Source organism: Artibeus jamaicensis, unplaced genomic scaffold, assembly GCF_021234435.1.
Source record: "Artibeus jamaicensis isolate MK-2021 breed Jamaican fruit bat unplaced genomic scaffold, CSHL_Jam_final contig_467, whole genome shotgun sequence".
Lineage (NCBI taxonomy): Eukaryota > Metazoa > Chordata > Mammalia > Chiroptera > Phyllostomidae > Artibeus > Artibeus jamaicensis.
In genome coordinates this window covers 2,032,180-2,056,456 of record NW_026521845.1, presented here as the reverse complement: position 1 = coordinate 2,056,456, position 24,277 = coordinate 2,032,180, and the positions used below count along the sequence as shown (strand labels likewise).

The window sequence follows — 24,277 nt, the reverse complement described above, 5'->3', positions numbered from 1 at the left end:
GCACCTGAGCACAGCCCCGTCAGTGTCATGGGTGATGGGGACGGCCAGCCCCTGCCCTCCGAGCACCTGTGCTCGGCAAGCACAGTCTCATAAAGCACAGGGAATGGCCAGGCTTCTTCCGAGGGCTTCTCAGGTCTCCTGTTCTTCTTGTAGCTCTTGAATTTCTGCTGCTGTAGTGGCTTGTGTGGCTCAGTGCAGTTCTGCGGTCACTTTTCATCAGAAAGGATTTGCTTCCCTCCCACCCCAGGCGTCTGGGGTGAGGAGCCCGCAGAGCTGGTGGTCGGTGTGTGACGGGCCCTGGGCTCGGGTTTGAGCAGCTCGGGAGGGCGGAGCGTCCCCTCTCCTGCAGCCCCTCCAGCAGCCTGAGTGTCCTGGTGACAAACCCACCCACCTGGGTGCCCAGTGGATGCCTGGTCACCCCTGACTCCTGCTCACTAGTAACCAAGTCCTGCCAATCTCACCGACATGTGGTTGGTTCTGGCCCCTTCTTTCCACCTGGACCACCCAGGTCCTGCTTCACGTCCAATAACCTGCGTCTGAACGGCCACCCTGTGCCCTGTCGGTCCTCGCAGCCTCCGAGTGTGTGCCCTCAAACCCTCCCCCCACCGAGCGCCAGAATGGCTTACCTTCCTTAGAAGTAGCGCAGGCCCCAGAGAACTTCCGGCCGAGTGCGCACCGATGCCGACATTTGCTGTGTTAGAGATAGAAAGCAAAGCCGAGAACCTGACAGAACATGTGCCGACACGAGTCCGAGTCCTGTTGTCTTCCCAGCCCTGATGTCACGTGTCCTGCAGCCTCCAGAAGGTCCCGTCACGCACTTTTGAAAGAAGGAGCCGGGAAGAAGCTTTTTGGGGAAAGGAAATTCCAGTGTGCCCTCCTCGCTGCTCTCCTCCCCGGTCACCCCCTCTGTGCCACATCTTTGTGTGTTTTGTCATGTTTTTTGCGTTGCTCTAGTTTCAGTGAGTCTTACCCTGATGTCTAGTATTTTTAAGCTGCAAGTGTCGGCAGGTGCCAGGAGCAAACGGCCAGTGTGTCAGTGTCCGTGCCTCTCTCCCGTGCTCGGCAGGTTTCGACTGGAACTTGGTGTTCAAGTGGGATTACATGACGCCTGAGCAGCGGAGGGCCCGGCAGGGCAACCCCGTCGCCCCCATAAAGTAAGTGCCGGGCTGTGGAGGAGACCCCAGGCGGCTCCCTACAGGCCTGACGGAGCTCCTCCCCCTCGGAGCCCCCAGCTCCTCCTCCCCCATGTCAACTCAAGGGGGGCATCTGCAGGTTTCTGTCTTCAGATGATGCTTATACAGAAGGCAGACCTGCCCGTCCTGAGTGTCTCTGTGTTTCTGGTACAGAACATTTCTTGCACAGGGCGGCTCCCCAAGCTGACCCCAGGGGCCCGGGAAGAGGGGGCTGGGCCTGGCGGGATGCCCCTCTGCAGCTGCCCGTCCAGGTCCGCTCTCCTGTTTGCCCACAGAGGAGGCGACTTCCTGGCATTTCGGTTCCCAGGCCATGCCCGGGTCCACGCAGGGAGTCAGGGTGCACGTCCACCGCCTCAGAGTGGGCTGTGACCCTGAGACCCACCTGCCAGCCCAGCATGGCTCTGCCCAGTTGCTCTGCGGCGTGCCCTAGACCATTGTGCTGCACCCCAGCGTGTTGTACACCAGCTTCTTGTAGGCCACTGCGCTGTACACTAGCATGTCGTAGACCAGCATGTTGTAAACCAGTGTACTGTAGACTACTGTGCTGTGCACCAGCGTGCCATTGTACACCAGCTTCTTGTAGACCACTGCGCTGTACACTAGCATGTTGTAGACCAGCATGTTGTAAACCAGTGTACTGTAGACTACTGTGCGGTGCACCAGCGTGCCATTGTACACTGGCGTGCCGTAGACCATCATGCTGTAGACCATTTCCAGCACTTTGACACTGAAGTCGTTCTCACAGCATCTCTGCTGGGATGGAGTAGGGGCTCTCTGAACATTGTTATCCCTTCCCAAGCTGACGGGGATGTGGGTCCCTCAGACAGAGGAGGCGCCTGCGCCTTGACAGGGACTGTCTCAGACAGCTGATGTCATCGAGTGTGTCCTAAGTGCGAGGGCTGCTCCATGGTGGTGTTTTTGGAGTCCTCTAAGGAATCTGGGTGCAGAAGGGCCGAGACCTTGCCCAGGGCCCCTAGTCAGCAAGTGCCAGCAACCCCAGTGGTCACTCTATCCGGGACTCAGTCCAGCCCCTCGCGCTGTGGGGGTGTCTCGCAGGGCAGATGGGGGAGGCAGTCGAAGACAGTAGTGGAGGGTAAAGCAGGAGGGCACCCAGAGCTCTGGGCAAAGAATGACCCGGTGTGGTTGTTTTTAATGTCAGAGTGTGGGCAAGACCTTGGGTGACAGTGCTGGTGAGCTCACCTTGACCTTTGGCCTCCCCTTCCGTTCCACCCTCTCTGCCTCTTTAGAACGCCCATGATCGCTGGAGGGCTGTTCGTGATGGATAAGTCCTACTTTGAAGAGCTGGGGAAGTACGACATGATGATGGACGTGTGGGGAGGCGAGAACCTGGGTACGTAGGAGCCTCGTGGCTTCCGCTGCCAGACAGTTTCCGATTCCCAGGAAACCACGCTCTTTTCCTGTCCACAGAAGGGGTGGAAAGGACCAGTGGGAGCTTTGAAGAGACAGGCAAGGGTTTGTGGTGTGCAGGGTGCTGACTGGAAAACGTTTTTAGAGACTTAGACCTTTCATCGGGCATAATCAGTCCCCTGCATCAGTATGAATGGCATCCCCTTTGTTCTTAGAAGAGTCTTGGGTTGGGCATTGGAATACGTTGTCCCGAGAGGGCAGGATGCTAGAATACAGGAAAGCTGCCCAAGGGAAACGCAGACTCTTCAACGTTGTGACTGAAATTCCGTTTGGGTAGTGTTTACAAAACACTGCTGTGGAGTAGGCGCCCTCCCAGCGAGCCGAAGTGTGAGGTCTTCCCTCCTCCTCTTTGTCTCCAGTTTTATTGAAGCGCAACTGACCGTTTAAAATTGTGGACATTTAAGGTGTATGTGTCGATGTTTTCATATACATGTACATTGGCATACGCACTGCAGTCCAGCCAGGCAGGGATACTCCCTGCATTCCAGCCAATCAGGGGTACTCGCCGCAGTGCAGCCAATCAGTCCAGCCAGTCAGGGATACTCCCTGCATTCCAGCCAATCAGGGGTACTCGCCGCAGTGCAGCCAATCAGTCCAGCAAGTCAAGGATACTCCCTGTATTCCAGCCAATCAGGGGTACTCACCGCAGTCCAGCCAGGCAGGACGTCCACCTGCACATGCTTTCCTGCCTGGGCCATTGGGGTCTGAAGATCCGGGCTGTGGGAGCTGTGTCCACTGCGGGACACTCCAGACTGTGTTCTGGGAAGAGATTGCCGGGTACTCGCATCTCTCTCAGCAGCAAGGACTCCCGTGGCTGGGCTGGGGGCTGGGCATCTGTTCCCTGTCCAGCGGCTGCCGTGCAGAGCACCCGGTCACCCTGCCCCTTTCCCCACCCCAGAGATCTCCTTCCGCGTGTGGCAGTGCGGAGGCAGCCTGGAGATCATCCCCTGCAGCCGCGTGGGGCACGTGTTCCGGAAGCAGCACCCCTACACTTTCCCCGGGGGCAGCGGCACTGTCTTTGCCCGGTAAGTGGCTGAGAGGCTGCGCAGGCATGAGCACACTGCTGACCGCCACCCGGGCAGGAGCCGACCTGGGACCATGGGGAAACAGGTCTTTCAGTGGTGCGCCACTCGGCAGGGATGGGGAACAGCCACCCATGCACCTGTCCTGGGGGCTTTGCATGGGCATCACCCTGAGTGAGACAAAGGTGCCATCTCAGAAGGTTGTGTCCTCTGCAGCGCCACCTACAGGGCCGTCTCTGCAAGACACGATGGTCCCATGCAGACCACCGGGGGTGCCGGATGGGGCTGCAGAGGGTGTGAGGACCAGAACAGCACAGCGTGGTTGGGGGCCAACGGATTGGTCTGTCCTGGTGCCCGTGGGGCTGGTCAGAGAGACCCACGCCCATGTGAAAGCCCACAGGATGGGACACCCAGAAATGCTGTGAGAAAATGCTCTTTTAAGGAAGAGAGCTTACACTCTTTTATTCCAGGTGACTATTCAAGGTTCAGTTTGTGAACAGCATTAAAGTCAAGCCGCAGTAAATTCAAGCAGAAAGACTCATAATATGTAGATATGATTCATGATAGCTAGTGGAGCTAATTTAGCCAACATAAGAGCTTTCTGAAGAAAAACAGCAATTATTAGTCCCTAGGAACCACACCTTCCCCTAGGGAACTCCATAGCTGCTTAAGATAAAACAGTGTAGAAGCCAGTTGTCCCAGCCTCAAGGAGGCGGGGCTGGTCAGCCCAGCACCTGCAGGGCCAGGTGGATGCCCAGTCAGTGCTGTGGGGAGAGAGGCTGTGGCCCTGCAGTTGGGTGGAGGGCACGGAGGAGGAGAGGTGTGCGGGGACGGGACAGGACAGGATGAGCGGCCCAGGGGCTGCAGCTCAGAGGGATGCCAGGTGTGACTGGAGCCTGGAGAGCAGGGGACAGGAGACATGGACCAGCCCAGGCCTGCCCTGTAAGTGGCGGGAAGCTGGGGGGACGGATGTTCTGATGCGGGGGAGGTGGGGAGCAGTCAGTGGGGGTGTCAGGCAGTGCCTGCCTTCTGTTTTCAGCCTTAGAGAGGGCCCTCTGGCTCGGAGGAGGGTGGCAAGGAGGTGACACCAGGATGACAAGGTGTTGGGCATGTCCCTCACTCCTCTGCAGGCTCAGAGGCAGGCGACTCCAGAGAGCTGTTACAGTATCTGGGCAAGAGATGGCCTGGGCCCGGGACTGTACCGTAGGGGTCAGGCCCCTGTGCTTCTGGGTCAGCCGGGGGCACGTACAGGTTGGCAGAGACGGGGGGCGGGGAGTGAAGGGGGGCAGCCAGGCTTTGGGTCGCCCAGGAGCTGACCTGGTGCCCCCGCCAAAGAAAGCAAGCTCTCAAGTCAGGTGGGAGTGCTCTGGGGGGCGGAGAGGATGATTTGCTTGTCTCTTAGCATTTTAAAGCTTCTGTTAAGAGCTGACCGCACAGTGCTCATGTGTTGTGCTGAAACAGAATGCGTAGCATCGAGAATCTGAGTTCTAGAAAACCTTAATAGGGGTCACATGTCAAATAATGCTTCCGGCCAAAAGACCTTCTCTCCAAAGGTATATCCTTTTTTAAGGGTTGTCTGAACTTCCATTTTGTTCTCTATGAGAAACAAATATGTGGTTTCTTAACATGAGCCCTACAAAATCAGACACACACACCCCGGGGCAACACCGCCTTCTCCCCACAGCCCCTCGTACAGATGCCCCCAAATGACGTGAAAGCCATCGACGTTCCCCAGCAAACGGGGGGTTTCACGGCATTGTCTGTGAAAAGATGCAAGACGCTGCTTCACACACTGCGATACAAAAGCACTCCTTTTTTTTTTGACTCTGCCATTCCCTTTATTTTTTTCCCACCATTTCCCCCCTTTAGTTTATGACCACGTGTCTCAAGTTCTTTAGATTCTATATTTCCCATACTATTCTTGCCCTCCCCCCTATCTATTTTCTACCTACCATCTATGCTACTTATTTTCTGTACCTTCTCCCCCCTTCTCCTCCTCCCACTCCCCTGTTGCTAACCCTCCATGTGATCTTCATTTCTATGGTTCTGCTCCTGATCTAGCTGTCCTCTTAGTTTGTTTTTGTTTTAGGTGTGGTTCTTAGTAACTGTGAGTTTGCTGTCCTTTCAACTGTTCATATTTTTTATCTTCTTTTTCTTAGATAAATCCCTTTAACATTTCATAGAATAAGGGCTTGGTGATGATGAACTCCTTGAACTTGACCTTACCTGAGAAGCACTTTATCTGCCCTTCCATTCTAAATGAAAGCTTTGCTGGATAGAGCAATCTTGGATGTAGGTCTACAAAGGAGTTCCCATCAGACTGTCAAAAGCACTCTTCTTCACAAGGGGACATTTCCTGTTGTGTTTCACAGCCCCGGGGTCTGCGAGGAGGTCTAGAGAGGAGACTGACCCCTGGCATCCGTGTGGGGGCAGTGCCGCCCCATCAGACCTTGTGCAAGGCGCTCCGCCCCCTTTCTCTCAGTGACCTGTGCAAAGATGAAGAGGTGGACCTTTGTCGCTTCTGAGGCCCCTTTCCAGTCCCGAGTTCTCTCTGATTTCCTCTAGTAGGTAGCATCAAATGACTAGGTATATCATTTTAAAATGGGGACTTAACACCAATGTTTATAGAGCATTTTACAAGTTTCAGGCTATACTTCATAAATGTTAACCTATGTAATTCTCATGAAAGCTTATGAATGAAGTGCTATTATTAACCCTCACTTAGAGATCAGGAAAACTGGGGTACAGAAAGGCTTGGCCCTTGGCCCAAGTGGTAGAGCTTTGGCTCCAGAGCCCATGTCACTGCCACATACAGACGTCTGTCCCCACCCCTCTGTGCAGCCAGGGCCAGCAGTTGCTGAGTCAGGGGTTAGGTGCGGACTCCCGCGGGGCTACGGAGGGAGCGTGGAGGGCAGTCTCCGCCAGCTTGGTGGTGGGTGAGTGGCGGGCGAGGGGACAGAGTAGGCAGCCCATGTCCTCCTGTTTGGCCATCCCCAAGTGTGCCCTGTGGCACCTGTTGCTGCAGGAAGAGTAAGACGGTGACACACCAGCAGACCCTTGGCTGTGGCGGCCACGTCCTTTCAACCTGTTGAGAGTGAGCAGTTGGGTGGTTCCTTTTTCACTCAGCTTCACGTCCAGTCAGCCTCTTACGGGACTGTGGGGGTTGTGTGCGCATGCGTGTGTGTGTCGACTGGCGCTGACCGTAGGCCAGGGGAGGTCCCACTCAGGATGGCCGTGTGGCACGGGGTAGGGCTCTCGGATGGACGTTCGTGTTTACGTGTAAGCAGTTAATGCTCTTCTCAGTATTACTGCCAAGCGGAGTGACTGGCCGGCTTGAATGGCTGCTTCTCTCTCCTGCCTGCTTCAGTCCAGCTGCTCCATCCGCCCTGAGTGGGTGGTGGGGGGAGCAGAAGCCAGGAGAACCCAAATAAATGCAAGTGGCCTCTCTAGGTGCCACTCTGTTGCACCTAGAAGACTGTTTGGCATACAGTAGGGGCCTAATAAATGTTAGAATGAATGAATTGAAACTAGCATGGAATGGCACAGAACACGTATTCTTGAGACTACTTACATGTCTTTTTCTGTGGAGTAGACAGAAAAAGCTTGCTTTGCTTTGCATTTAGGAGATAACAAGTGACTCAATGACTCAGGTGACTTAGAACCACTGGAACTCGTAAAGTCAGAAGCATTAGGGCCGAAGGGGCCTGGGAGACCTTGACTCTCCCACTTCACTGCGGGGAGCCCACGCCCCAGAGGACTGAAGTCGTGGGGCCAGGCAGAGGGCTCAGGCCCGCGCCGCTCCGTGAGAGCCCCGGGGCCCAGCAAGAATATTTTACAACGCGTTGTATCTATGTCTCACAGAAAGTAAAAAACGACCGATCTCATTAGCAAAGACAGCACTCTCGTAATTCGATGAATCCACCCATCAGCCTCCCCCCGTCCACACACCTCCCTGCTCTGTGCTGTTCTGCAGTCTGTTCCGTGTGCACCCAGCAAGGAGTCGGGGGCGTCATTTCACGCCAGCATTCAAGGCGCACACCAGTACTTTGAGTGGCCACACTCGGTCACTTACTCGAGCACCTTCCTGTCGACTGTCAGGTAGCGTCTGATTGGCTGCTGGAAACGATGCTGAGGTGGTCCTGCTTTCACGCAGCGTCTGTTCTCCTTCCCAGCTGACTGTTTCCTCGAGGTGAACTTCCAGGGATCAGAGGGTGGGCGTGTTCACACTGCGTGTTCATCTGCCGCCCACGTGGCATCCTGGACGTCAGTCCAGCTTCCCCTCCCCGGGCAGGAAAACGGCGCCTGCGTCACTTTGCGTAAAGGACAAATGTCAGGTGGAAATGATTTCAGTAATTGTATAACTGGCTACCATTTAAAAGAGAACTTTTTTAAAAAGAGATTTTTTTTTTACTATTTAGAGAGATGGGAAGTGAGGGAGGGAGGGAGAAAGAGGGAGAGAAACGTCAGTGTGAGAGGGAAACATGGATTGGCCCAATCAGGGACTGAACCCACAGCCCAGGCAGTGCCCAGACCAGCAGTTGGACTGGCCACCTTCTGCTGTGTGGGACGGCGCCCAGTCCACTGAGTCACACGGGTCCGGGCCTGAAAGTGACCTTTCTGGTGGAGGAAGGAAATTGTTTTAACAGGTGCGGGTTGCCTCCCTGCCTGTCTGTTTGGGAAGGACAGACGCCTTCTGTGCGGGTCCCTGGGATGGCCGGCCCTCGGCCTGAGGAACAGGCCGACCGTGGACCTGTGTCCCGCACACAGGAGCTGTGTTCACACCCTTTCACACACACTTAGGAGAGTTCGGGCGGGATGCCATCCTGAGCGTGTGGTGGCCTGTGTTACACGTCGGATCTTCACAAACAGCTTGTCCGGTGGCTTCTCGACCACATGTGGTGGTTTTCTCCACGGTTGTGAGACCGAAGCACGTGGTTTCCTTGCCTTCTAGAAAAGCCTGTTCTGTCTGAGACCTTCCTGCCCAGGCCAGGAGGGGCCCCAGATGTGGGGCATGAGGCCACCATCCCCTTCATGTCACTGTTCCTTGTGCAAACAGGACCCTCTCCTCAGTGTGCAGAAAAGAAACTCATTGTAATGAAAACTCTTACCTATTCTTAACTGCTCTCCAGAGCTACCTAGTAGTGGGAAAGCCATGACGGCAAAGGACGCAGAGGCCAGGATTCGGGCTGCGCCCCTGTGCCAGCTTTCTGTGGGCACCTGATACGGCGTCGATGCAGAATAATCCCCTTTTCTTTCCTTATTATGCCCCAGCCCCTTCTGTGAAGTCCCTGCCTGTGCAGGAACCCTGACTTTGACTTCTGCTTCTTGATAATCTGTGTTCCATGAAGGACAAGAAAGCAAGTCCTCTCTGTTCGGTGAGCGGGTGCCGAGCAGGGGCAGCCCGCTGTCTGCGTCACTGCCAGAGCTGCCAGCCCCTGGGAAGGGCCCGCCGTCCTCGGTGGCGCTCCACGCAGACGGGTGCCGCGTGGGGCTGACGGCCAGAAAATGGGGCGCAGCTCAAGGAAGTTTGCTTGTTTCTAGTAACACCCGCCGGGCAGCAGAGGTCTGGATGGACGAGTACAAAAATTTCTACTATGCAGCAGTGCCTTCCGCCCGAAACGTCCCTTATGGCAAGTAGGTGTCGCCTGCGCCCTCCTGTGCTGCTTCGCTGGGGGTCCTGGGGGAGGGACATGGGGTGGGGCTCTGGCCAGCCTGAACCCCAAGAACTGCTGAGGCCAGAGGCGAGAACAGCCGCCAGGTGTCAGAGGGGGCCCTCTGCTCAGGGCGCGTCACAGGGAGACAGGTGTGAACAGTGGAAGCTGCACCGCCAGCCCCAGCTCCATCCTGGTGGGCGGATTTCCGAGGTTGATGATGGGAACAGTCCTTAAGGCCTTAAAATCCATGATAGAGTCTCGGTTCTCTCTTCCCCAGTATTCAGAGCCGCCTGGAGCTTCGGAAGAAACTCAGCTGCAAGCCGTTCAAGTGGTACCTTGAGAATGTCTACCCAGAGTTGAGGTAGGTGCTGAGGGGCTGGGGTGTTAACTTTCAGGGCTCGGAAGCAACAGATGTCAGAGAGGCGGCGAGGCCTCGAGAGATAGAGTGAGGTGTGTGCTCAGTCAGAGACCAGAGCTGGGGCTCAGTGACAACCCGTGTCCTGCCTCGCAGCTGTCCCCAAGCGCCGTTGAGAACGCACTCCCTGAACTGCGCTTCGTGCTCCCCTTCTGCCGCATGACCCTCCCATTCGTCTTAGACCTGAAACAGTTCCAAGCCGTCACCCCACCAAGCTCATTCCCCACTGGTAAGAGGACGGGCTTGGTGACCCAGATGACTCATCTGACTGGCTCAGTGAGTGGCCCGAGGAGCGGCCCCCAGGCCTTCTGCCCTGCGCCCCTCCCTGCCGGGCGCCGTGGCCGGCCCCCTGTACCGGCACCTGCGGCCTTGCCCCCCTTGCTCCTCTCTTCCCACTTAGTGTCTGCTCGCTGGGGCACCTCCCCGCCCCCATGTCCCAGCAGCCCCGTGTCCCAGGGCAGCAGTGACGCCCTCCTCAGAGGGCCTGTAGGTCTGTCTGAACATCATCTTCTCAGAGACTGCCAGACAGGTGCGGCCTTCGTGGGGCACTTTCCTTATTCGAATGTCCCCAGAGCACCTCATGGGGACTCGCCATTGTTACCCTCCATGCCAGCAGCTCCCTCAGAGCCTTGTCACAGAGCTCTGCTCGAGAGCTAGGTGACACGGCCTGTCTCGGGGACATCGCTCGGCGGAGCTGTGCCTCTGCCTTCAAGGACAGAGGGTCTTGCTGGGGACCGAGAAGGGTGCTGGTCACAGGGAAGCCCAGTCACCGTCTGTGCCCTGGCCAGTGAGGGGTGTTCACAGCAGCGGGCGGCAGCCCCTCGGGGCCCGCCTTGCAGTCACAGTCGCCTGTGGCTGGGTAGGTAGCGGCAGCAGACAGAGGGACATTGACTGCAGTTCCACTCTTTGCTTGTGATCTGGGGTGACGTTGGGTCCTGTGCCCCGCCACCCCCACCCCGTTCGTGCAGGGCGGGGAGACACCCACGTGACACTGGCGTCACGTCAGAGACAATCCCCGCTCCTCACCACGGGCTTCCGAGAGCCCGCAGTGGGCTGCAGGCCTGCAAATGGCGTGTGTGAGGGAAAACCCGCGACAGGTGGGGACGCGGAAGTGGAACCGAGGTTCAGAGGGAGAGCGAGTGAAGCCGCCCCAGCTGGTAGCGGGGGGCAGGCCGACCCTGAAGCTCGCACCTCCGCCCCAGCACTGTGGCTTTGCTGGTACCAGTCACCCGATGAGCCCCTCACGCCCCCTCCCTCTCGGTAAAGGTCAACTCCCAAGCCCACTGCACGGAGGCGGCAGGATCCGCCCACAGTACAACGGCTTTTCCAAGCGACTTCCAACAGACAGGAGAGTAGAGGAGCTTTCTCTCTCCAAAACAATTTCCCTGATACACAACCGAAACGATCCTTCTCCAACATGAAACCTTCGCGAGGGCTGGGAACCCGGGCGCAGTCCGCCTGCGGTGGGTGGGCCCTGGGCCCGGCCCCTCCTTCTCCTCCTGGTTGCCGCTGCCCAGGACGAACCCAGCGGCATGGGGGTGGCGTCCAGAGCTGGCGAGCCCGCGGACCCTAGCCGACGACTCTCGTGTTGCTTTCCAGGGTCCCCGACCATCAGGATATCGCTTTCGGGGCTTTGCAGCAGGGAACCAACTGCCTGGACACTTTGGGGCACTTTGCGGACGGTGTCGTTGGAGTGTACGAGTGTCACAATGCCGGGGGGAACCAGGTATGTGCAGGCGGTGAACTCGAGCACCAGGAGGCCCAGAGAGAACGGAGGGGCCCCCGAGGTGACGAGTCCTAGCCCCCGGTTCTCCTGTCATCAGAGATGTCTGTGAGGAAGCTCCTGGCCTCTGCTGGTCACGTCCGGCTGCAGCCAGCTCCGGGATCCCCTGGGATGTCCCAGCTTTGGGTCCGTGCCCAGGGCCTGACGTCAGCCTCAGGCCGGGAGAGCACTGGCAGCAGCACCCACTGCCACCCACTGCCACCCACTGTCAGGGCCCGGCCGCGGGGCTGGTGGCCTTTTTCACCCCCAGGTCTGTGCCTGCGAGCGCCTTCTGGTGTCCCCACTGAGTAGGCACGTCATCCTGGGCTCCGTGGCCACTGCTCAAGTCCTTCCTGCGTAGTAGATGATAATAGCTTAGGACGTAAAATACTAGTAATCACGTGCGTCAGTTTGACACACACACACACACGCCTGCTACGGGCGTGAAAACCTTCTGTGGTCGGGGAGAAGGGGCGGGGCGAGGGCTTGCTGGGCCTCCCGGGAGCCTCGTCAAACACTGGAATGGCTGGGACACGAGGGCGCCCTCCCGAGGAGCGTCTGGGCGCCTGCCGCCCGAGGACTTGGCCTCCGCTCTTCACTCGCCGGTGTCACTCTGGGGTTGCCCGGAGCCGCCTGGACTTCCTCAGGTAGAGCAGGGAGGCAGGGGGGCCGGCACCCAGGGTCGCCACTCTGTCCTTAGAGGACGTTCTGGGGCACCAAGGATGCTCCCTGGGGACAGGGGACAGGCTGTGGGCTTCGGGTCCCTGTGGGTCCCAGGCCCTGCCAGTGTTTGATGGCCCAGAAGAGGGACCTGAAAGGGGGGACGCAGAGCAGAGGGGGGAGTGGAGGGAACAGTGTCCGCAGGTCACCCGAGCAAGGGGGGCGGGGAGCCGCGTCCTGCTGGGAGCATCGCCGTGTCCTTGTCAGCCCTTTGTCTGGGGCCCTGATGGGAAACGAGGTTTCGCTTCCTGCCAGGGGACCAGGTGGCCCTCCCGGCCTCCGTGGACTCCCCCGTGATGGCAGCCCTGTGGGACCACGTGCTGTGGCCGTCGCTCATGCCCCGGTGCAGGCGTGGTTCCTTCCACACGCAGCGTGGTCCTGCCCGCCGCCTGGGCCTCGGGGTGAGGACAGGGACAGGTCGGTATTCTCCGTTTTCGTCCTTGACCATGATGAAAACACTGGAGTAATTTCACCCTTGGAAACACGCAGCTCTGGGAGCACAGGGACAGATGGACCTCATTCCCCAGGCGCTGGCTCACCTGAGTCTGGAAGGCCAGGCCTCGGTCTGGCCACCTGGCGGCGGTTCAGAAGTCCAGCTGGTGCCGACCCAAATCAATCACCGTCCGTAGTTCCGACCCCTCGCCTCAGGGCGGCTGCACCTCCCCCATTGGGCGTCCGGGTTTCCTCTGCCACCTGTGCAGTGGGGAGGACCCAGTGAGAGTCGGGGGTCACTTCTTTGTCAGGCAGCAGCTGTCCTGGAAAGCAACGAGTCTCGTCGGTGGAGCTCACTTAACACGAGAGTGTGTGCCGACTCTCCCCGCAGGGTGTCCTGCTGGCCCCGCTCGGCACCCCCGGCACCCTGCTGCTGTCCACCGGGCCTCCTGGCCCAGCTCGTCCCTGCCAGCGTGGGGATGGACTGCACCTCTCAGCCCACAGCTTGTGACGAAAGCCAGTGGCTGCTGGACAGCGGGCCGCCTGGCCTGTGCCATCCCCCCTTCTGTCCCCAGGAGGAAGGCGCGTGGCCGTGGCTCTGGTCGGGGAGCCCCCGGGGAGGAGGCTCTGAGTGAGCGGCGGGGCCGCGGGGCTTGTCCAGTGGAGGACAGGGCAGCAGGGAGCAGGAGCGGGGCACGCCCCAGGCCTGGGCACGCCTTCCTCCTGGGACCGCCTGCAGCCCGGAGAGCCGCTTTCTGGTCTGGTACAGCTGTGTGCAATGGCGAGAATGTTCCAGACCTTCCAGTACGGAAGCCACCAGCCTGCATGCTGAGCACCCCACTTGCGGTTTGTGTCACTGAGGGCGTCTTCTTACCGGACTGAACTTTAATTAGTGCAGAGAGCTGAGGGCTGCTGGTGGCACCACACGGGGTGGGGTACGGTTCTGAGGAGACGGACCCCCATGCTTGCTGCTTGGGGTTCCAACTCACAAACCTGTAGTGAGTGAGTCCCATCTGAACTGGTGGAAGGGGACACTTCTGCGAGTTGTGTGCCATATGGACGTCACATGAGTGGCCGCATAACATTTCCTCCTGGAAGTGGGGCCCCCGCCCCAGGAGAGTGAGGGCTGCCCTGTGGTTTCTGGTGCAGCCTCAGCAGAGCTCGGAAAATGGGGAGATTAATGGCCATGCTTTTTAAGAATGGCAGCTCAAAAAAGCACTTCTTAACTATTTCTGAACCTTATTTTACCAGCTCAGACCGTACACATGGTAGAAGAGCAGAGTGGCCACTAGCCCAGCCGTGGCATAGCCGAGTTGGTTTTTCTGGACGTCAGCCTCAGGTCTGCTTTCCCAGCAGCGCAGGGCAGCGAGAAGGTTGGGGGAACAGTCAGACATGAGCTTTGGTTGTCAGCAAACCTTCCAACGTCTTTCCACCCCTGCTTCGCAGGACAGTCTAGAACCTCCCATACAGAGTCGTCCACCATCCCCCTGCTCTAGCCCGAGAGTAGGGTGTCTCTGGGTCAGGTTGGTGACGGTCCCAGCGACCTCTTGGCCCCACACGCCATCCTGAAGTGCCTGCTGCGGCCCTGGCAGCGCCCCCTACAGGACAAGAGCGCCGCAGGGTCTGGGGGAGGGGTTGGACCGACCCTCGGGGCTGCGTGTGGCCTTCCCAGAGAAATGCTCTGCAGAGTGCAGCCTCGGGAGCCCCGATGCGGGCGGGTGGGGACAGGGTGACAGGAAAACAGGCCAAGCGGGTCCCTCTGCTCTCCGACTTTGGACATTTTGATGAATTTGCAGGAGAGAAACAGGGTCTGAATTCAGTGTTTCCCAAATGTGTCTGACGTGGAATGACTTTCCCTAGAATTCCGCACGGCGTGTACTTGGGATGTCTAATTATGACAACCAGTGAGGCACTGACGTCCAAGGGCCTTTGGAAAGGCCGAGCCCCAGAGTGAAGGGCAGAAGCCTCCCTCCCTGCGCCGCCGGCTGCCCTGCCCAGAGCAGGCCCCCAGCCTGCCCCTGCCCGTGGCCACACTCGCCCACCTTCGCCCTCCAGCTTCCTGCCCGTCCACACGGCCTCGTGTAGTGTTCAGACTAAATGACCGTGCTCGCCCCTCTGTCCCCGCCCTTTCAGGGTTCATGTGAGGATGTTGGGGGTACGTGTGTGGTTTTGAAAATCACGGGCCGTTACTTCCGCCCTCCAGCCCAGTTTTCTCATCTGCGATACAGAGTTAATAGTAGCGTCTCATGGGGCTCTGGTGTAAGGACTGGCATACCACGGACGCTGCGCCGCAAGCGTGCGAACGCGCATGCACAGTTGTGAGGCGGCACACTGCACATTTTGCTCACCTGTGCTGTGTGTCACCCAGAACATTTACATGTTGCAGTCCGCACTCACCAATGCTGTTCTCAAACCACACGTGCCTGGGGCAGAGTCTTTCCGAACGTGAGCAGAGTTGGCCTTGAGCTCTGTGTCTTGTGGTCGCCCAGCCCGAGAGGCAGTGTTCACAGCTCACATTCAATGACAGAAAAGTGGGTGGGTGCTCGCATTTGCATCGGGGCCCACGTGGTTGAGAATGCTCATCCTACTCGGGTTCTCACAGCCCTTGGTGCCCAACCGTGGGCCCCCATGACCCCCAGTTGCAGATGTGCATCACGGGCCCAGGGCCACGTGATGGTTCTGCGCTGGCTCTGGGGACCCACTCCCAGCTCCCCGCCCCCTTTCCGGCCCCCACCCCACTCCTCTCAGTCCTCAGCCCTGCCTGGCCCATGCCCCTGACCTTGTGTGGTCCTGTGTTCCAGGAGTGGGCCCTGACCAAGGAGAAGTCGGTGAAGCACATGGACTTGTGCCTGACCGTGGTGGACCGGGCACCCGGCTCGCTCATAAAGCTGCAGGGCTGCCGAGAAAACGACAGCAGACAGGTACGGTTCTCGGCCCTCGGGGTGCCTGGGCCCCTCCGACTGGCCGCACTGAGCACTTAACGTGATTCATGTCCAGCTGCCTTACTCGGTTTGAGTTCCCCCCCCCCCACTGTAACCCCAACACGGTGCAGAGCCCCTGGCGTGTGGCAGGCCTGGGCGGACGTGGGATTGGGACGCTTTGGCAGGTCTGGGCGGTGAGCTTGAAGGCGGTGAGCTCCCGCCAGCACCTGCTCTGGACGCAGTTCGCTTCCTCTCCTCCGCCTGTCGTTTCCTTCTCCCACGAGGGCGTCCATCCTGGCTCACGTCTTCCTGTTTCCTCTTGGTCTGTTCACACGCGGGCTTCACCCTCTAATTAGATGGAAAAGGCAGGGGCCATGTTGTTTGATGGTGCCCCGCTCCCACCACGGATTGTAAGGACCGGCGCAGGGCCGGGCGCGGGCTGGGCTGCAAGCCTCTGGTGCCGGCAGTCCCTTTTCCGAAGCCTCTGGTCAGCAGCCGCACTGCGCACTCACTTGCACGTGGGCACCCCGAAAGTTTTCATCTCGTGGCACCAGTGAGCACGGGGAGATGGGGTGCAGCAGCTGGCCTGTGTGGGTCTGAGTGCTGAGCGTCGTGGCCGGGTCCCCACAACCTGCTGCTCCCTCAGACCTCCCTCAGGCCAGGTCGCTAATCACGTCACTGGTGGGGGGCTCGCTGCCGGGTCGTTTCTGTGCGCCGACACCGGTGGACCCTGGCGCAGAAAGCCAGGCCAGAGGGGGGGGGCCCTTCGTCTGAACCAGAGGCCGGTGGCACCTCGTCCAGCCACCTTCCCGTTCTCCTCCCCCGTGCTATTGGGTTTTCAGAGAAATCGCACATTTCTGTTTATTCATTGAGTATCGTACTTTTGATTTACAAAAATCCTAAGTGACGAAGTCCACGTGGATGAGACTAGCGCAAGCCCGCACCCAGGTGTGTCTGCTGGGGTTCCTGCCCGACACTGTTTTCAGACAGTTCAGAATGTATTTTCACCTCTCACGCTGGTCTCTCTGGTGTGCCCCTGGGTGGGAAGCCGGAGGCAGACCCTTCCCTGAGCCGTGGGTCAGTGGCCAGTGTCAGATGGTGAGGCACCTAAAGGACCTTCCCAGGTGCCAACGTGTAGGGTGCTGGGTCATCATATGGTCCCTCCTAATGAGACAGGTGGGTGCAGGGAAACGGAGACCCCGCTGCAGCCGGGAGCCTGCACGGGCACCTACCTGGTCCCACACGGTTTCACAACAGGGGAAGCAGAGACCCAGAGTCAGTCCCCTGTCCCACGTCCCCTGAAGACTGAGGCCCAGCCCAGGTCCCTTGCAGAGACCCCAGGTGTCCGAGAGGGGCTGCAGAGGGCCGTCCGCAGTGCCCCTCCTCCTCCTCTCTGTGGACCCCCGGCCTGGCGTGGCAGGGGGCCTGCTCTTCAGGGCTCTCCTCACTGTCAGCGGTCCTCGTGATATTCCCTCGTGCCGAGGATAGAGTTTCTGACCGTGTAATACCCTGGGGGGTAAGAAGGACTGCTCAACGAGAGAGGCCGCTGTCCCTTGGACCCAGGCCACCCGGAGGTCTGCAGCTGGGACAGCCCTGCCCAGCTTCCCCTGGGCATGGGGGGTGTACCTGCCCCAGTCCGAGGGGATCTGGAAGGGGCAGCGCTGACTCCACGTGGTCTCCAGGCCTTTTTAGAGAACAGACGGGTGCTTCGTCTGTGGAGGAGTTCCTTTAGCAAGGGCTTGCTTCATTTTCAGGGCTGACAGGTGTGCCTGCCACGGTCCCAGTTCTCTGGAACCCTCGCCGACACCCCTGAAAGGCCTGCGCGCAGCTGGCTGTTTGGGCGCGTGGCATGTGTGAGGACCTGGTGAACCCTTTGCCCCGAGACTTGACCCCTGAGAGAGGGGTGTTCCGTTAGCAGTGAGGTTCCTACTGGGTTTCCGCAGAGCCCCGATGTCTCAGGAACGCGCCCTCCCCCACGACAGCCCCCCGGACTGCTGTCCGCACTGGCGGAGCTGCCACCCAGGGATGGCAGGGGGACGATGCGGGGGGCGACCGCTTTTCAAGGCCCTCCGCTTAGCAGACGCTTTGAGGCTTGACAGACACCCCCCCTACCCCGAGAAGGGAACCGGACTTCATTCACCCTGCATTCTTTGTCAGGTTGGTCCCTGGCCCCTCAGAGTGACACGTGGTGGTGGCAGCTGTGCGCACACTGTCCGTGATGGTGGAGGAAGGCAGCGCCAGCAGTGACAGGCGGCAGGAGGGGGCCAGGGCGAAGGGGGGCGCCAGGCAGGCCTCGGCAGCCCCCCCATGCCCACAGGACCACACGGGTCTCGCTGTGGGCAGGAGCTCCCGGTTAGCAGGCTGCACAGAGGCGCGCGGGGGTCCTTTGGAGGGCATCTGCGTGCCCGCGACCCCCGTGGGGGGTCCATTCCCAGCGATTGGCTCCTCCCTGCCTCCTCCATTTGCCCTTTGAGGAGAGGCCCTGGCTATTTTTATCTTAAAGCAGCACCGTCTTGCTGGTTGGAATATTTGGTTTTCAGGCACGTCAGTATGTCCGTGTTTTGTGTGCATTTGAGGAGTCAGAGGGGAAGGGAAGGCGAGAGGAAGAAAATTGACTCCCACAGTATCAAAAGGATTTGCAAAAATACAGGAAGAAGCCTCAGTGCGCACGGTGTAAATAGTTAATTAGAATCGCAGACCACACTCATGAAGGAAGAGCTTTGGGGAGCAAAAAGGGGGTTGCTTTTTTTTTTTTTTTAAGAATAAGCATTAGAGATTTTTATGTGGGAATAAACAACAGGGTGAGGCGCCCCCTTCAGGCCGGGCCTCGGACTCTGCTTTCTGACTCGGCAGGTTGATTGGCGGGTGGAGCTGAGCTGGCTGGTGGATGGGGCGGTTGGTCATTGAGGTTGGTTGGTCGGTTGGCTGAGTTGGGTTGGTGGTGCTAGTGGGGGTGGGGGGTGCACACGTTAGTAGGAGACACTGTACCCTGTGTTACAAGTGGAACACTCAGAACACAACAAATATTGTTTGGTCCCTGCCACGCAGAGCACTGGGGGACTGGAGGGCGGCTGAGACTGGGTCTCCCACCCACCCGGGAGCTCACACGCTAGTAGAAAAGGCACAATGTAGAAATAGGTTCCTCACTTGACATTCTGGCCACAACCTCGCATCCTGTTGTCCCACCTGACACAGTGCCTCCTGTTCACCTGAGTGTGGTCCCTTAGGGCCACCTTCCAACAGCCAGGGGCTGGACTGTGCCCCCTGGGAGCTGGCCCAGCTCCTGTGGCCCCCTTCTTGGGGAAAAGGATCAGACCAAGCCCTCTGTTGAATGGATGCAAATTTCCTCGGGGAGAGCATGGGCCTTGGATGCGGGGACACCCAGGGCAGGACAGGATGGGGTGAGCGAAGTGGGCCCCAGCAGGGCAGGGGTTTCCAGTGGCAAACCAACGTGGGCAGGGGTCTCTTTCCGGGCCCTGGGCAGCGCCCGCGGCTGCCTCGTCTCAGGGCCCCTGCCAACCCCCAGCCCTCGTGACCAGACACCAGAAGAGAATGTGTGTGGGTTTTAACACAGCCACGTGCCTGTGGAAACGGGACACGTGTGCCCCTCGCTCATGCTCGCATGGTGAGGCCCCCTGTGTTTTGCAGAAATGGGAGCAGATCGAGGGCAACTCCAAGCTGCGGCATGTGGGCAGCAACCTGTGCCTGGACAGCCGTGCGGCCAAGGCGGGCGGCCTGAGCGTGGAGGTGTGCGGCCCTGCGCTGTCCCAGCAGTGGAAGTTCTCACTCAACCTGCAGCAGTAGCGGCTTTGCGGCGGCGGCCGCCTCCTGCCCCGTGGGCCACGTCGGATGGTCGGTCAGCTTGTCGATCGTGTCTCTCAAACTGTCCGTGAAACTATATACCTCAGTATTCCATCAAGGTCTGAAGGTCGGAGCCCAGCTGCAAGGCCCGAGGGCCGCGTGGGCGAGGACGTGGCGAGGAAGGAGTACTGCCCCCCTCAAGTCGCAGGACGCAGCCAGGCCCCCTTTCCGGAGGCCACGGCTGCCCTTCCCAGCTTCCCCCCGGGCCTCGCTCAGACTGAGGGGCGTCCCCAGCGACCACGGAGGCGTGCGGACAGGGGACTCGGAGAGGGAAGGGGCACGGGCCGCTCCGTCGCAGCAGCGAGACCAGCGCCGCACAGCTCCACTGCCGGCCTGTGGCGGCCGTACGTGGTGCCTGGGCCACCAGCCGTCGGTCGCCCCGCAGGCTTCCGTCTTCCTCCCTCCCCGACCCCCGGCGCCCAGCCACAGGGGGTCGGGGAAGCTGGCCCTGTGCACAGCGTCCGCCCGTGTTTGATACGAACTTCTCCGTGGTGGGACGCCACATATAAATACATGTAAGGAGAGCGCGTGCGGTCAGTCCCCTCTGGTTTCCGTAGGTCGTCCTCATGTAAATTCCCCATGAAGCAGTGCGTGGCCGTGTGGAGGAGCAGGCGTGGCCGCTGCCCCTGGGGGCGGCCCCCGCGTGAGCGGGGCCACCGGCCAGCGGGGCCTTCCTGGGCGGCACGCCTCTGTTTGGCTTTGGCCTGGGAGTCGGTCGCTGCTGTGTGTTGGAGTCCACGTTCTGTGCCCTTGGTAGCTGTAAACCTGGACGGGTTGCTTATTTTGACACATACTGCTTTAGGTCTTTTTAAATTAAATTTCTTTTCTCAAAGGAAAAAAAAAACCAGTCCCATAGCTCCCAGTGACTGTCAGAAGCTGTCACAGGCTGGTGCCAGGCTGATCGTGCGAGTCCTGCTGTGCCAGCGGCGCCGTAGAGGGCCTGAGGCCCCAGGACCGGCCCTGCCTGCTCCACCCCTCCCCACCGGGGCGCCGTGGGAGCTCCGGCCGAGCACCAGGAAGGGTGGGAGCCAGCACTGCCAGCCCGCGGGTGCCGGGGCCTCGGGCCTGGAGCAGCAGCCTGTGGTCGAAGCAGAAGTCAGCGTGAGCCACAGACAGTCGCGAACTAAAAGTAGCAACAGGAGGAAACACCTGGGCGACCACCTGCGTGCCCGGCGACGTTCCCGCAGAGCCCTCCTTGCCTTTGAGGTGTCCCCACCTGCAGCGACCAGCCCCAGAGCAGGGCTGCTTGGTCATTCTGGCCGCGGCCCCCTTGGCCCAGCCCTCCCACGCATGCCCGGTCTCCAAGGGGCCGGCCATGCTGGGCAGCCCACGAGCTCCACGCAGCGGGGCCTGTGTGCTGAGCGCATCTTCAGGCCCCTCCGGAGGCGCTGGGAGGTCACAGAGTGAGAGTGGTCCCAAAGACCCTGCTGGGTTGACACTGCCAGTGCCACCCGGCCCCTCGCGTTTCTTTGAGGAAAGGGGACACTGTTGCTCTTTCCTCCTCTGCCCGAGTTTGCTCTGGCGGTGGGGACAGAGCGTGGCTCGGTGCCTTTGTCCTCTGTGCTCCTCTGTTGTACGCCCGGCCGGGCAACCAGGCACCCGCCAGTGGCGGGGGTGGCCGGGGCTGGGTGAACTCACACCGTGACGTCCTCAGAGGCTGAGCTGGATGGTGGGTCTGCCCCTGGGTAGAGGCTTAGGTCCCTGTGCGAGGCTGTTGAATCCAGGCGCAGCTGGAGCCCTCAGCCCGGCACCTGGCCTCTGTCGTCGGGCCTGTCCCCTGTGAGCGATTACTGCTGTTAGAGAAACCCGCTGACGGAAAACAAATTGTCATAGGGTCCCCACGGTCCTCCGCCCACACCCCCACCCAACCCGCCGTCTAGCCAACCTTGCTCCCTGGGACTGGTACTTCCTGTCCCTCAAAGGGGGGGGGGTCTCTCTGTCCCTGAGCAGGTGCCGTGGCCCCCTGCACGGAGGCCTGGAGCAGAGGCGGGCTGGGAGGGCTCCCATGAGGCGAGCTATGTTTACACGACACAGTGTGTGCCAAAGTGACTTACTGTGGTTGCTTTATTTTGTAGTCACCGGCCCGCCCCGCCCTCCCGCTCCATTTTTACAAACGCAGACCCGTTCCCAAGAGCCCCCGAGCAACACGGGGCGCGGCCGTCGCCCTCCGGTGACAGCCTTTCTCGTGTCTTTGTAAGCGCTGAGATGGTGGTGTCTGTGAGTATGTTTTGCAAATTCAAAATATAGTTTGGTAATTTTTTTTCCAGTTGATTTTTTAAAAGAACTGCTGTACAGAGCTTGTACTTTGTCCATTTTATAGATGGAAACCATCCTTGAAAATTGTTTAACTTAAATAAAGAGAAGATACTTTATAGATAACGCTCCCTGGCGGCAGCTGCAGTCGTTCTTGGGCAGAGGGAGGCGGCGGGTGTTCCCAGCGCTGATTAGGGTCTGTCTGCGTCAGGGGGTGCTGCGCAGTTGCCACTTCCTGTCACACTCCTAAGACGCATTCCCCCTTTACCGCTGCGCCCTTTTGTGGTTGATTCTTATTGGTAGTAACAGCCGTTCCCATTCGCAGTGGGTTTCTGGTGAGCCAGGCACGGAGCCAGGCCCCTGAATACATTCTCACTATTTTCTCAGTACCCTGAGAGGTCGTGTTTGGGGCTGTGTTTTCCAGCCAGCTGCGGAGCTGGCGCCTGAAGCTGCGACCCTGCCCAAGGTCAGGGGCTAACCTGCTCAAGGTCACACCACTCTTAGGTGCTCACCTGGAGTCTGTGCCGGGCACCCAGACCCAGAGCCCACAGTCTGAACCCGGGTGGGAAAGGCAGGCGATATTTGCACAGTATTTAAAGTCCATGTGCCTGTTCTCCGGTTACTGAGCGCTCCAGTCCATCTGGCTGGCTGAGGTCCCCCCGACCCCACTCCCCACGCACATGCTCACCCTGTTAAAGTACCTACCTCTCGGTGGCCACACAGGTGTGTCAGGGACACACAACCTTGACCAGCTCTTCTTAGTGGTTTGGAGTGACATCGAGTGAGGGGGTGGGGTGCCAGAAGGGCCGCCCAGACAGTGTTTCCGACGTTCTGGAGGCCACGTTTACACGCCCCCTTTCTCTGTTGCAGTGGAGCCCACCACAAATCCGGCTCTCCTGCCTCCTGAGAAACAAAACAAGCTCGGCGTGAGTGCCGTGTCGGTCAGAGTCCTGGAGGGATCCGTGTGTGTGTTTCTTGCTTTGGCAACAGGGAAAAGTTTATTCACTCGATAAATATTTTCTGAGAAACTCTGTTGCCCTGACAGTTCTGGAGACCAAGGAGGACAGGAAGCATGTTAAATGCCAAAAAAAAAGGAAGAAGGAGAAGATGGCAGGCAAAGTGCTCCGCAGGCTCAGAGTGGGCGTGATGCTCAGTGGGCGGGGAGACAGAAGGGCCCGCCTCGTACTCAGGGATGAGTTGGGGGGGCGGGGGGGGGGACTCTCTGAGCCCTGGACTGGAGCAGAGAAGACATTTGCAAAGTTTTCATAGAGTAGTTACAACCCAACTCAGCTCCTTGGTTCCACAGTATATTTCCCATTTAAAAAAAATGTCTATTCAGCCAGAAAAATAAAACAGCTCTTCTCGCCATCTCTGTCCATGGACTGACCCGAGAGAAAATTGCCTTCCTAGATGTACTACGTATTTCTGAGCCATTTAGTAACAATACAGTGTGTATGTGTTTGATTTTGTGTATCACCTGTGCCTGCCAATGGCTTGGAAACGTGTGTCATGTTTCCAAAAGGCTTCGTGTCCACAGGGTCCCAAAGAAGTGACGAGAAAGACCCTTGGCAGCTTCTGCCTGTGCACCTGTGGCTGGTCGGGGGACTGCTGCAGAAGAGACATCGTGGGTTCCATCCCACCGGGGAGTTAAACTCAGATCCAGACCGTGAACGCAGGCCTGAGAATAAAAGCGGAGCCTCAGAAAGGCCCTGCGCTTCTGAGGGGATGTGTGGGCCCTCGGGGGCGGGAGGGTCGGCCTCCCAGGGCTGGGGCGGAGACTCGGGCTTCCCCAAGGGCTTCCAGGAACAACCTGTCCGTGGGGCCCCCGAACTGCAGGGAGCGGTCGGTTGGAGCACGTCCAGCCCTGCGTGGCCGAAACCCCAACTAAACGCAGTTTCGTGAAAGGACGTTTATTATCTCAAATAACAAGCGACCCCAAGCTGGCCAGGCCCCAGCTCGGTCCTGGGGTGTGACGTTGTGAGCAGACCACTTGTCTGCCACCTGTCCCCGCCATCAGGGCGCGAGCAGACGGTGAAAACAAAGGATGCTTCCCCCGTGTATCTGTCTCTTCGTATCCTCTTTCTCTTCCCCACACCCCCCACCGTCCATCTGTCCTTCTCACGGGCCCTCTTTAGGGGAGACACACCCGACCCCACAGACTTCCAGGCCCCATGGCCCAGAACCTGCACCCCAGGGCTTATGCAGCCAGCGATGGTCACCCACGGCAGTTGTCAGCACTGAAAGTTCTGGAAGCGCTGGATGTGCAGGAAGCCAGGGGTCACAGGGCTCCTGTGTCCTTGGGGAGCCGCAGCGACAGGGCCTCCCGGGCCACCACCCCGGTCCTCTGCGGTTTGCTGACTGACAGCTTGCTTTTCAAATGAATAAAACGCATCGCATGGGACTAGAAAGATGGCTAATTATACGGGGACAGTTATCAAAATATTTTTATAATACGTGCTTCTGACTTGGTTAAGTAACAAGGCCTGATGTCTAACGGCTGTTTTAACTTCAGAGTGGTTAGCACCGCAAACATGATGGAAAGTCTGCAGTGATTAACGTCACATGAAAATACCTGATTTTTTAACTGGTGACAAAGCCTCCAGTTTATCAGCCACA

General features: G+C 58.9%; 1 protein-coding gene across 1 annotated transcript in view; it reads left to right on the top strand.

Annotated features, from left to right (window-relative positions):
- The window catches only part of GALNT2 (polypeptide N-acetylgalactosaminyltransferase 2), a 152,346-nt gene extending 130,559 nt beyond the window's left edge, over window positions 1–21,787 (top strand). The window contains exons 9-16 of the mRNA XM_037166766.2: window positions 1,067–1,154; window positions 2,441–2,544; window positions 3,520–3,646; window positions 9,185–9,277; window positions 9,575–9,658; window positions 11,312–11,438; window positions 15,428–15,547; window positions 19,196–21,787. Coding sequence (XP_037022661.1) covers window positions 1,067–1,154; window positions 2,441–2,544; window positions 3,520–3,646; window positions 9,185–9,277; window positions 9,575–9,658; window positions 11,312–11,438; window positions 15,428–15,547; window positions 19,196–19,351 — 899 coding nt within the window. The 3' untranslated portion in view covers window positions 19,352–21,787. The remainder of the gene's footprint in view (window positions 1–1,066; window positions 1,155–2,440; window positions 2,545–3,519; window positions 3,647–9,184; window positions 9,278–9,574; window positions 9,659–11,311; window positions 11,439–15,427; window positions 15,548–19,195) is intronic.
- The last annotated feature ends 2,490 nt before the right edge of the window (window positions 21,788–24,277 follow it).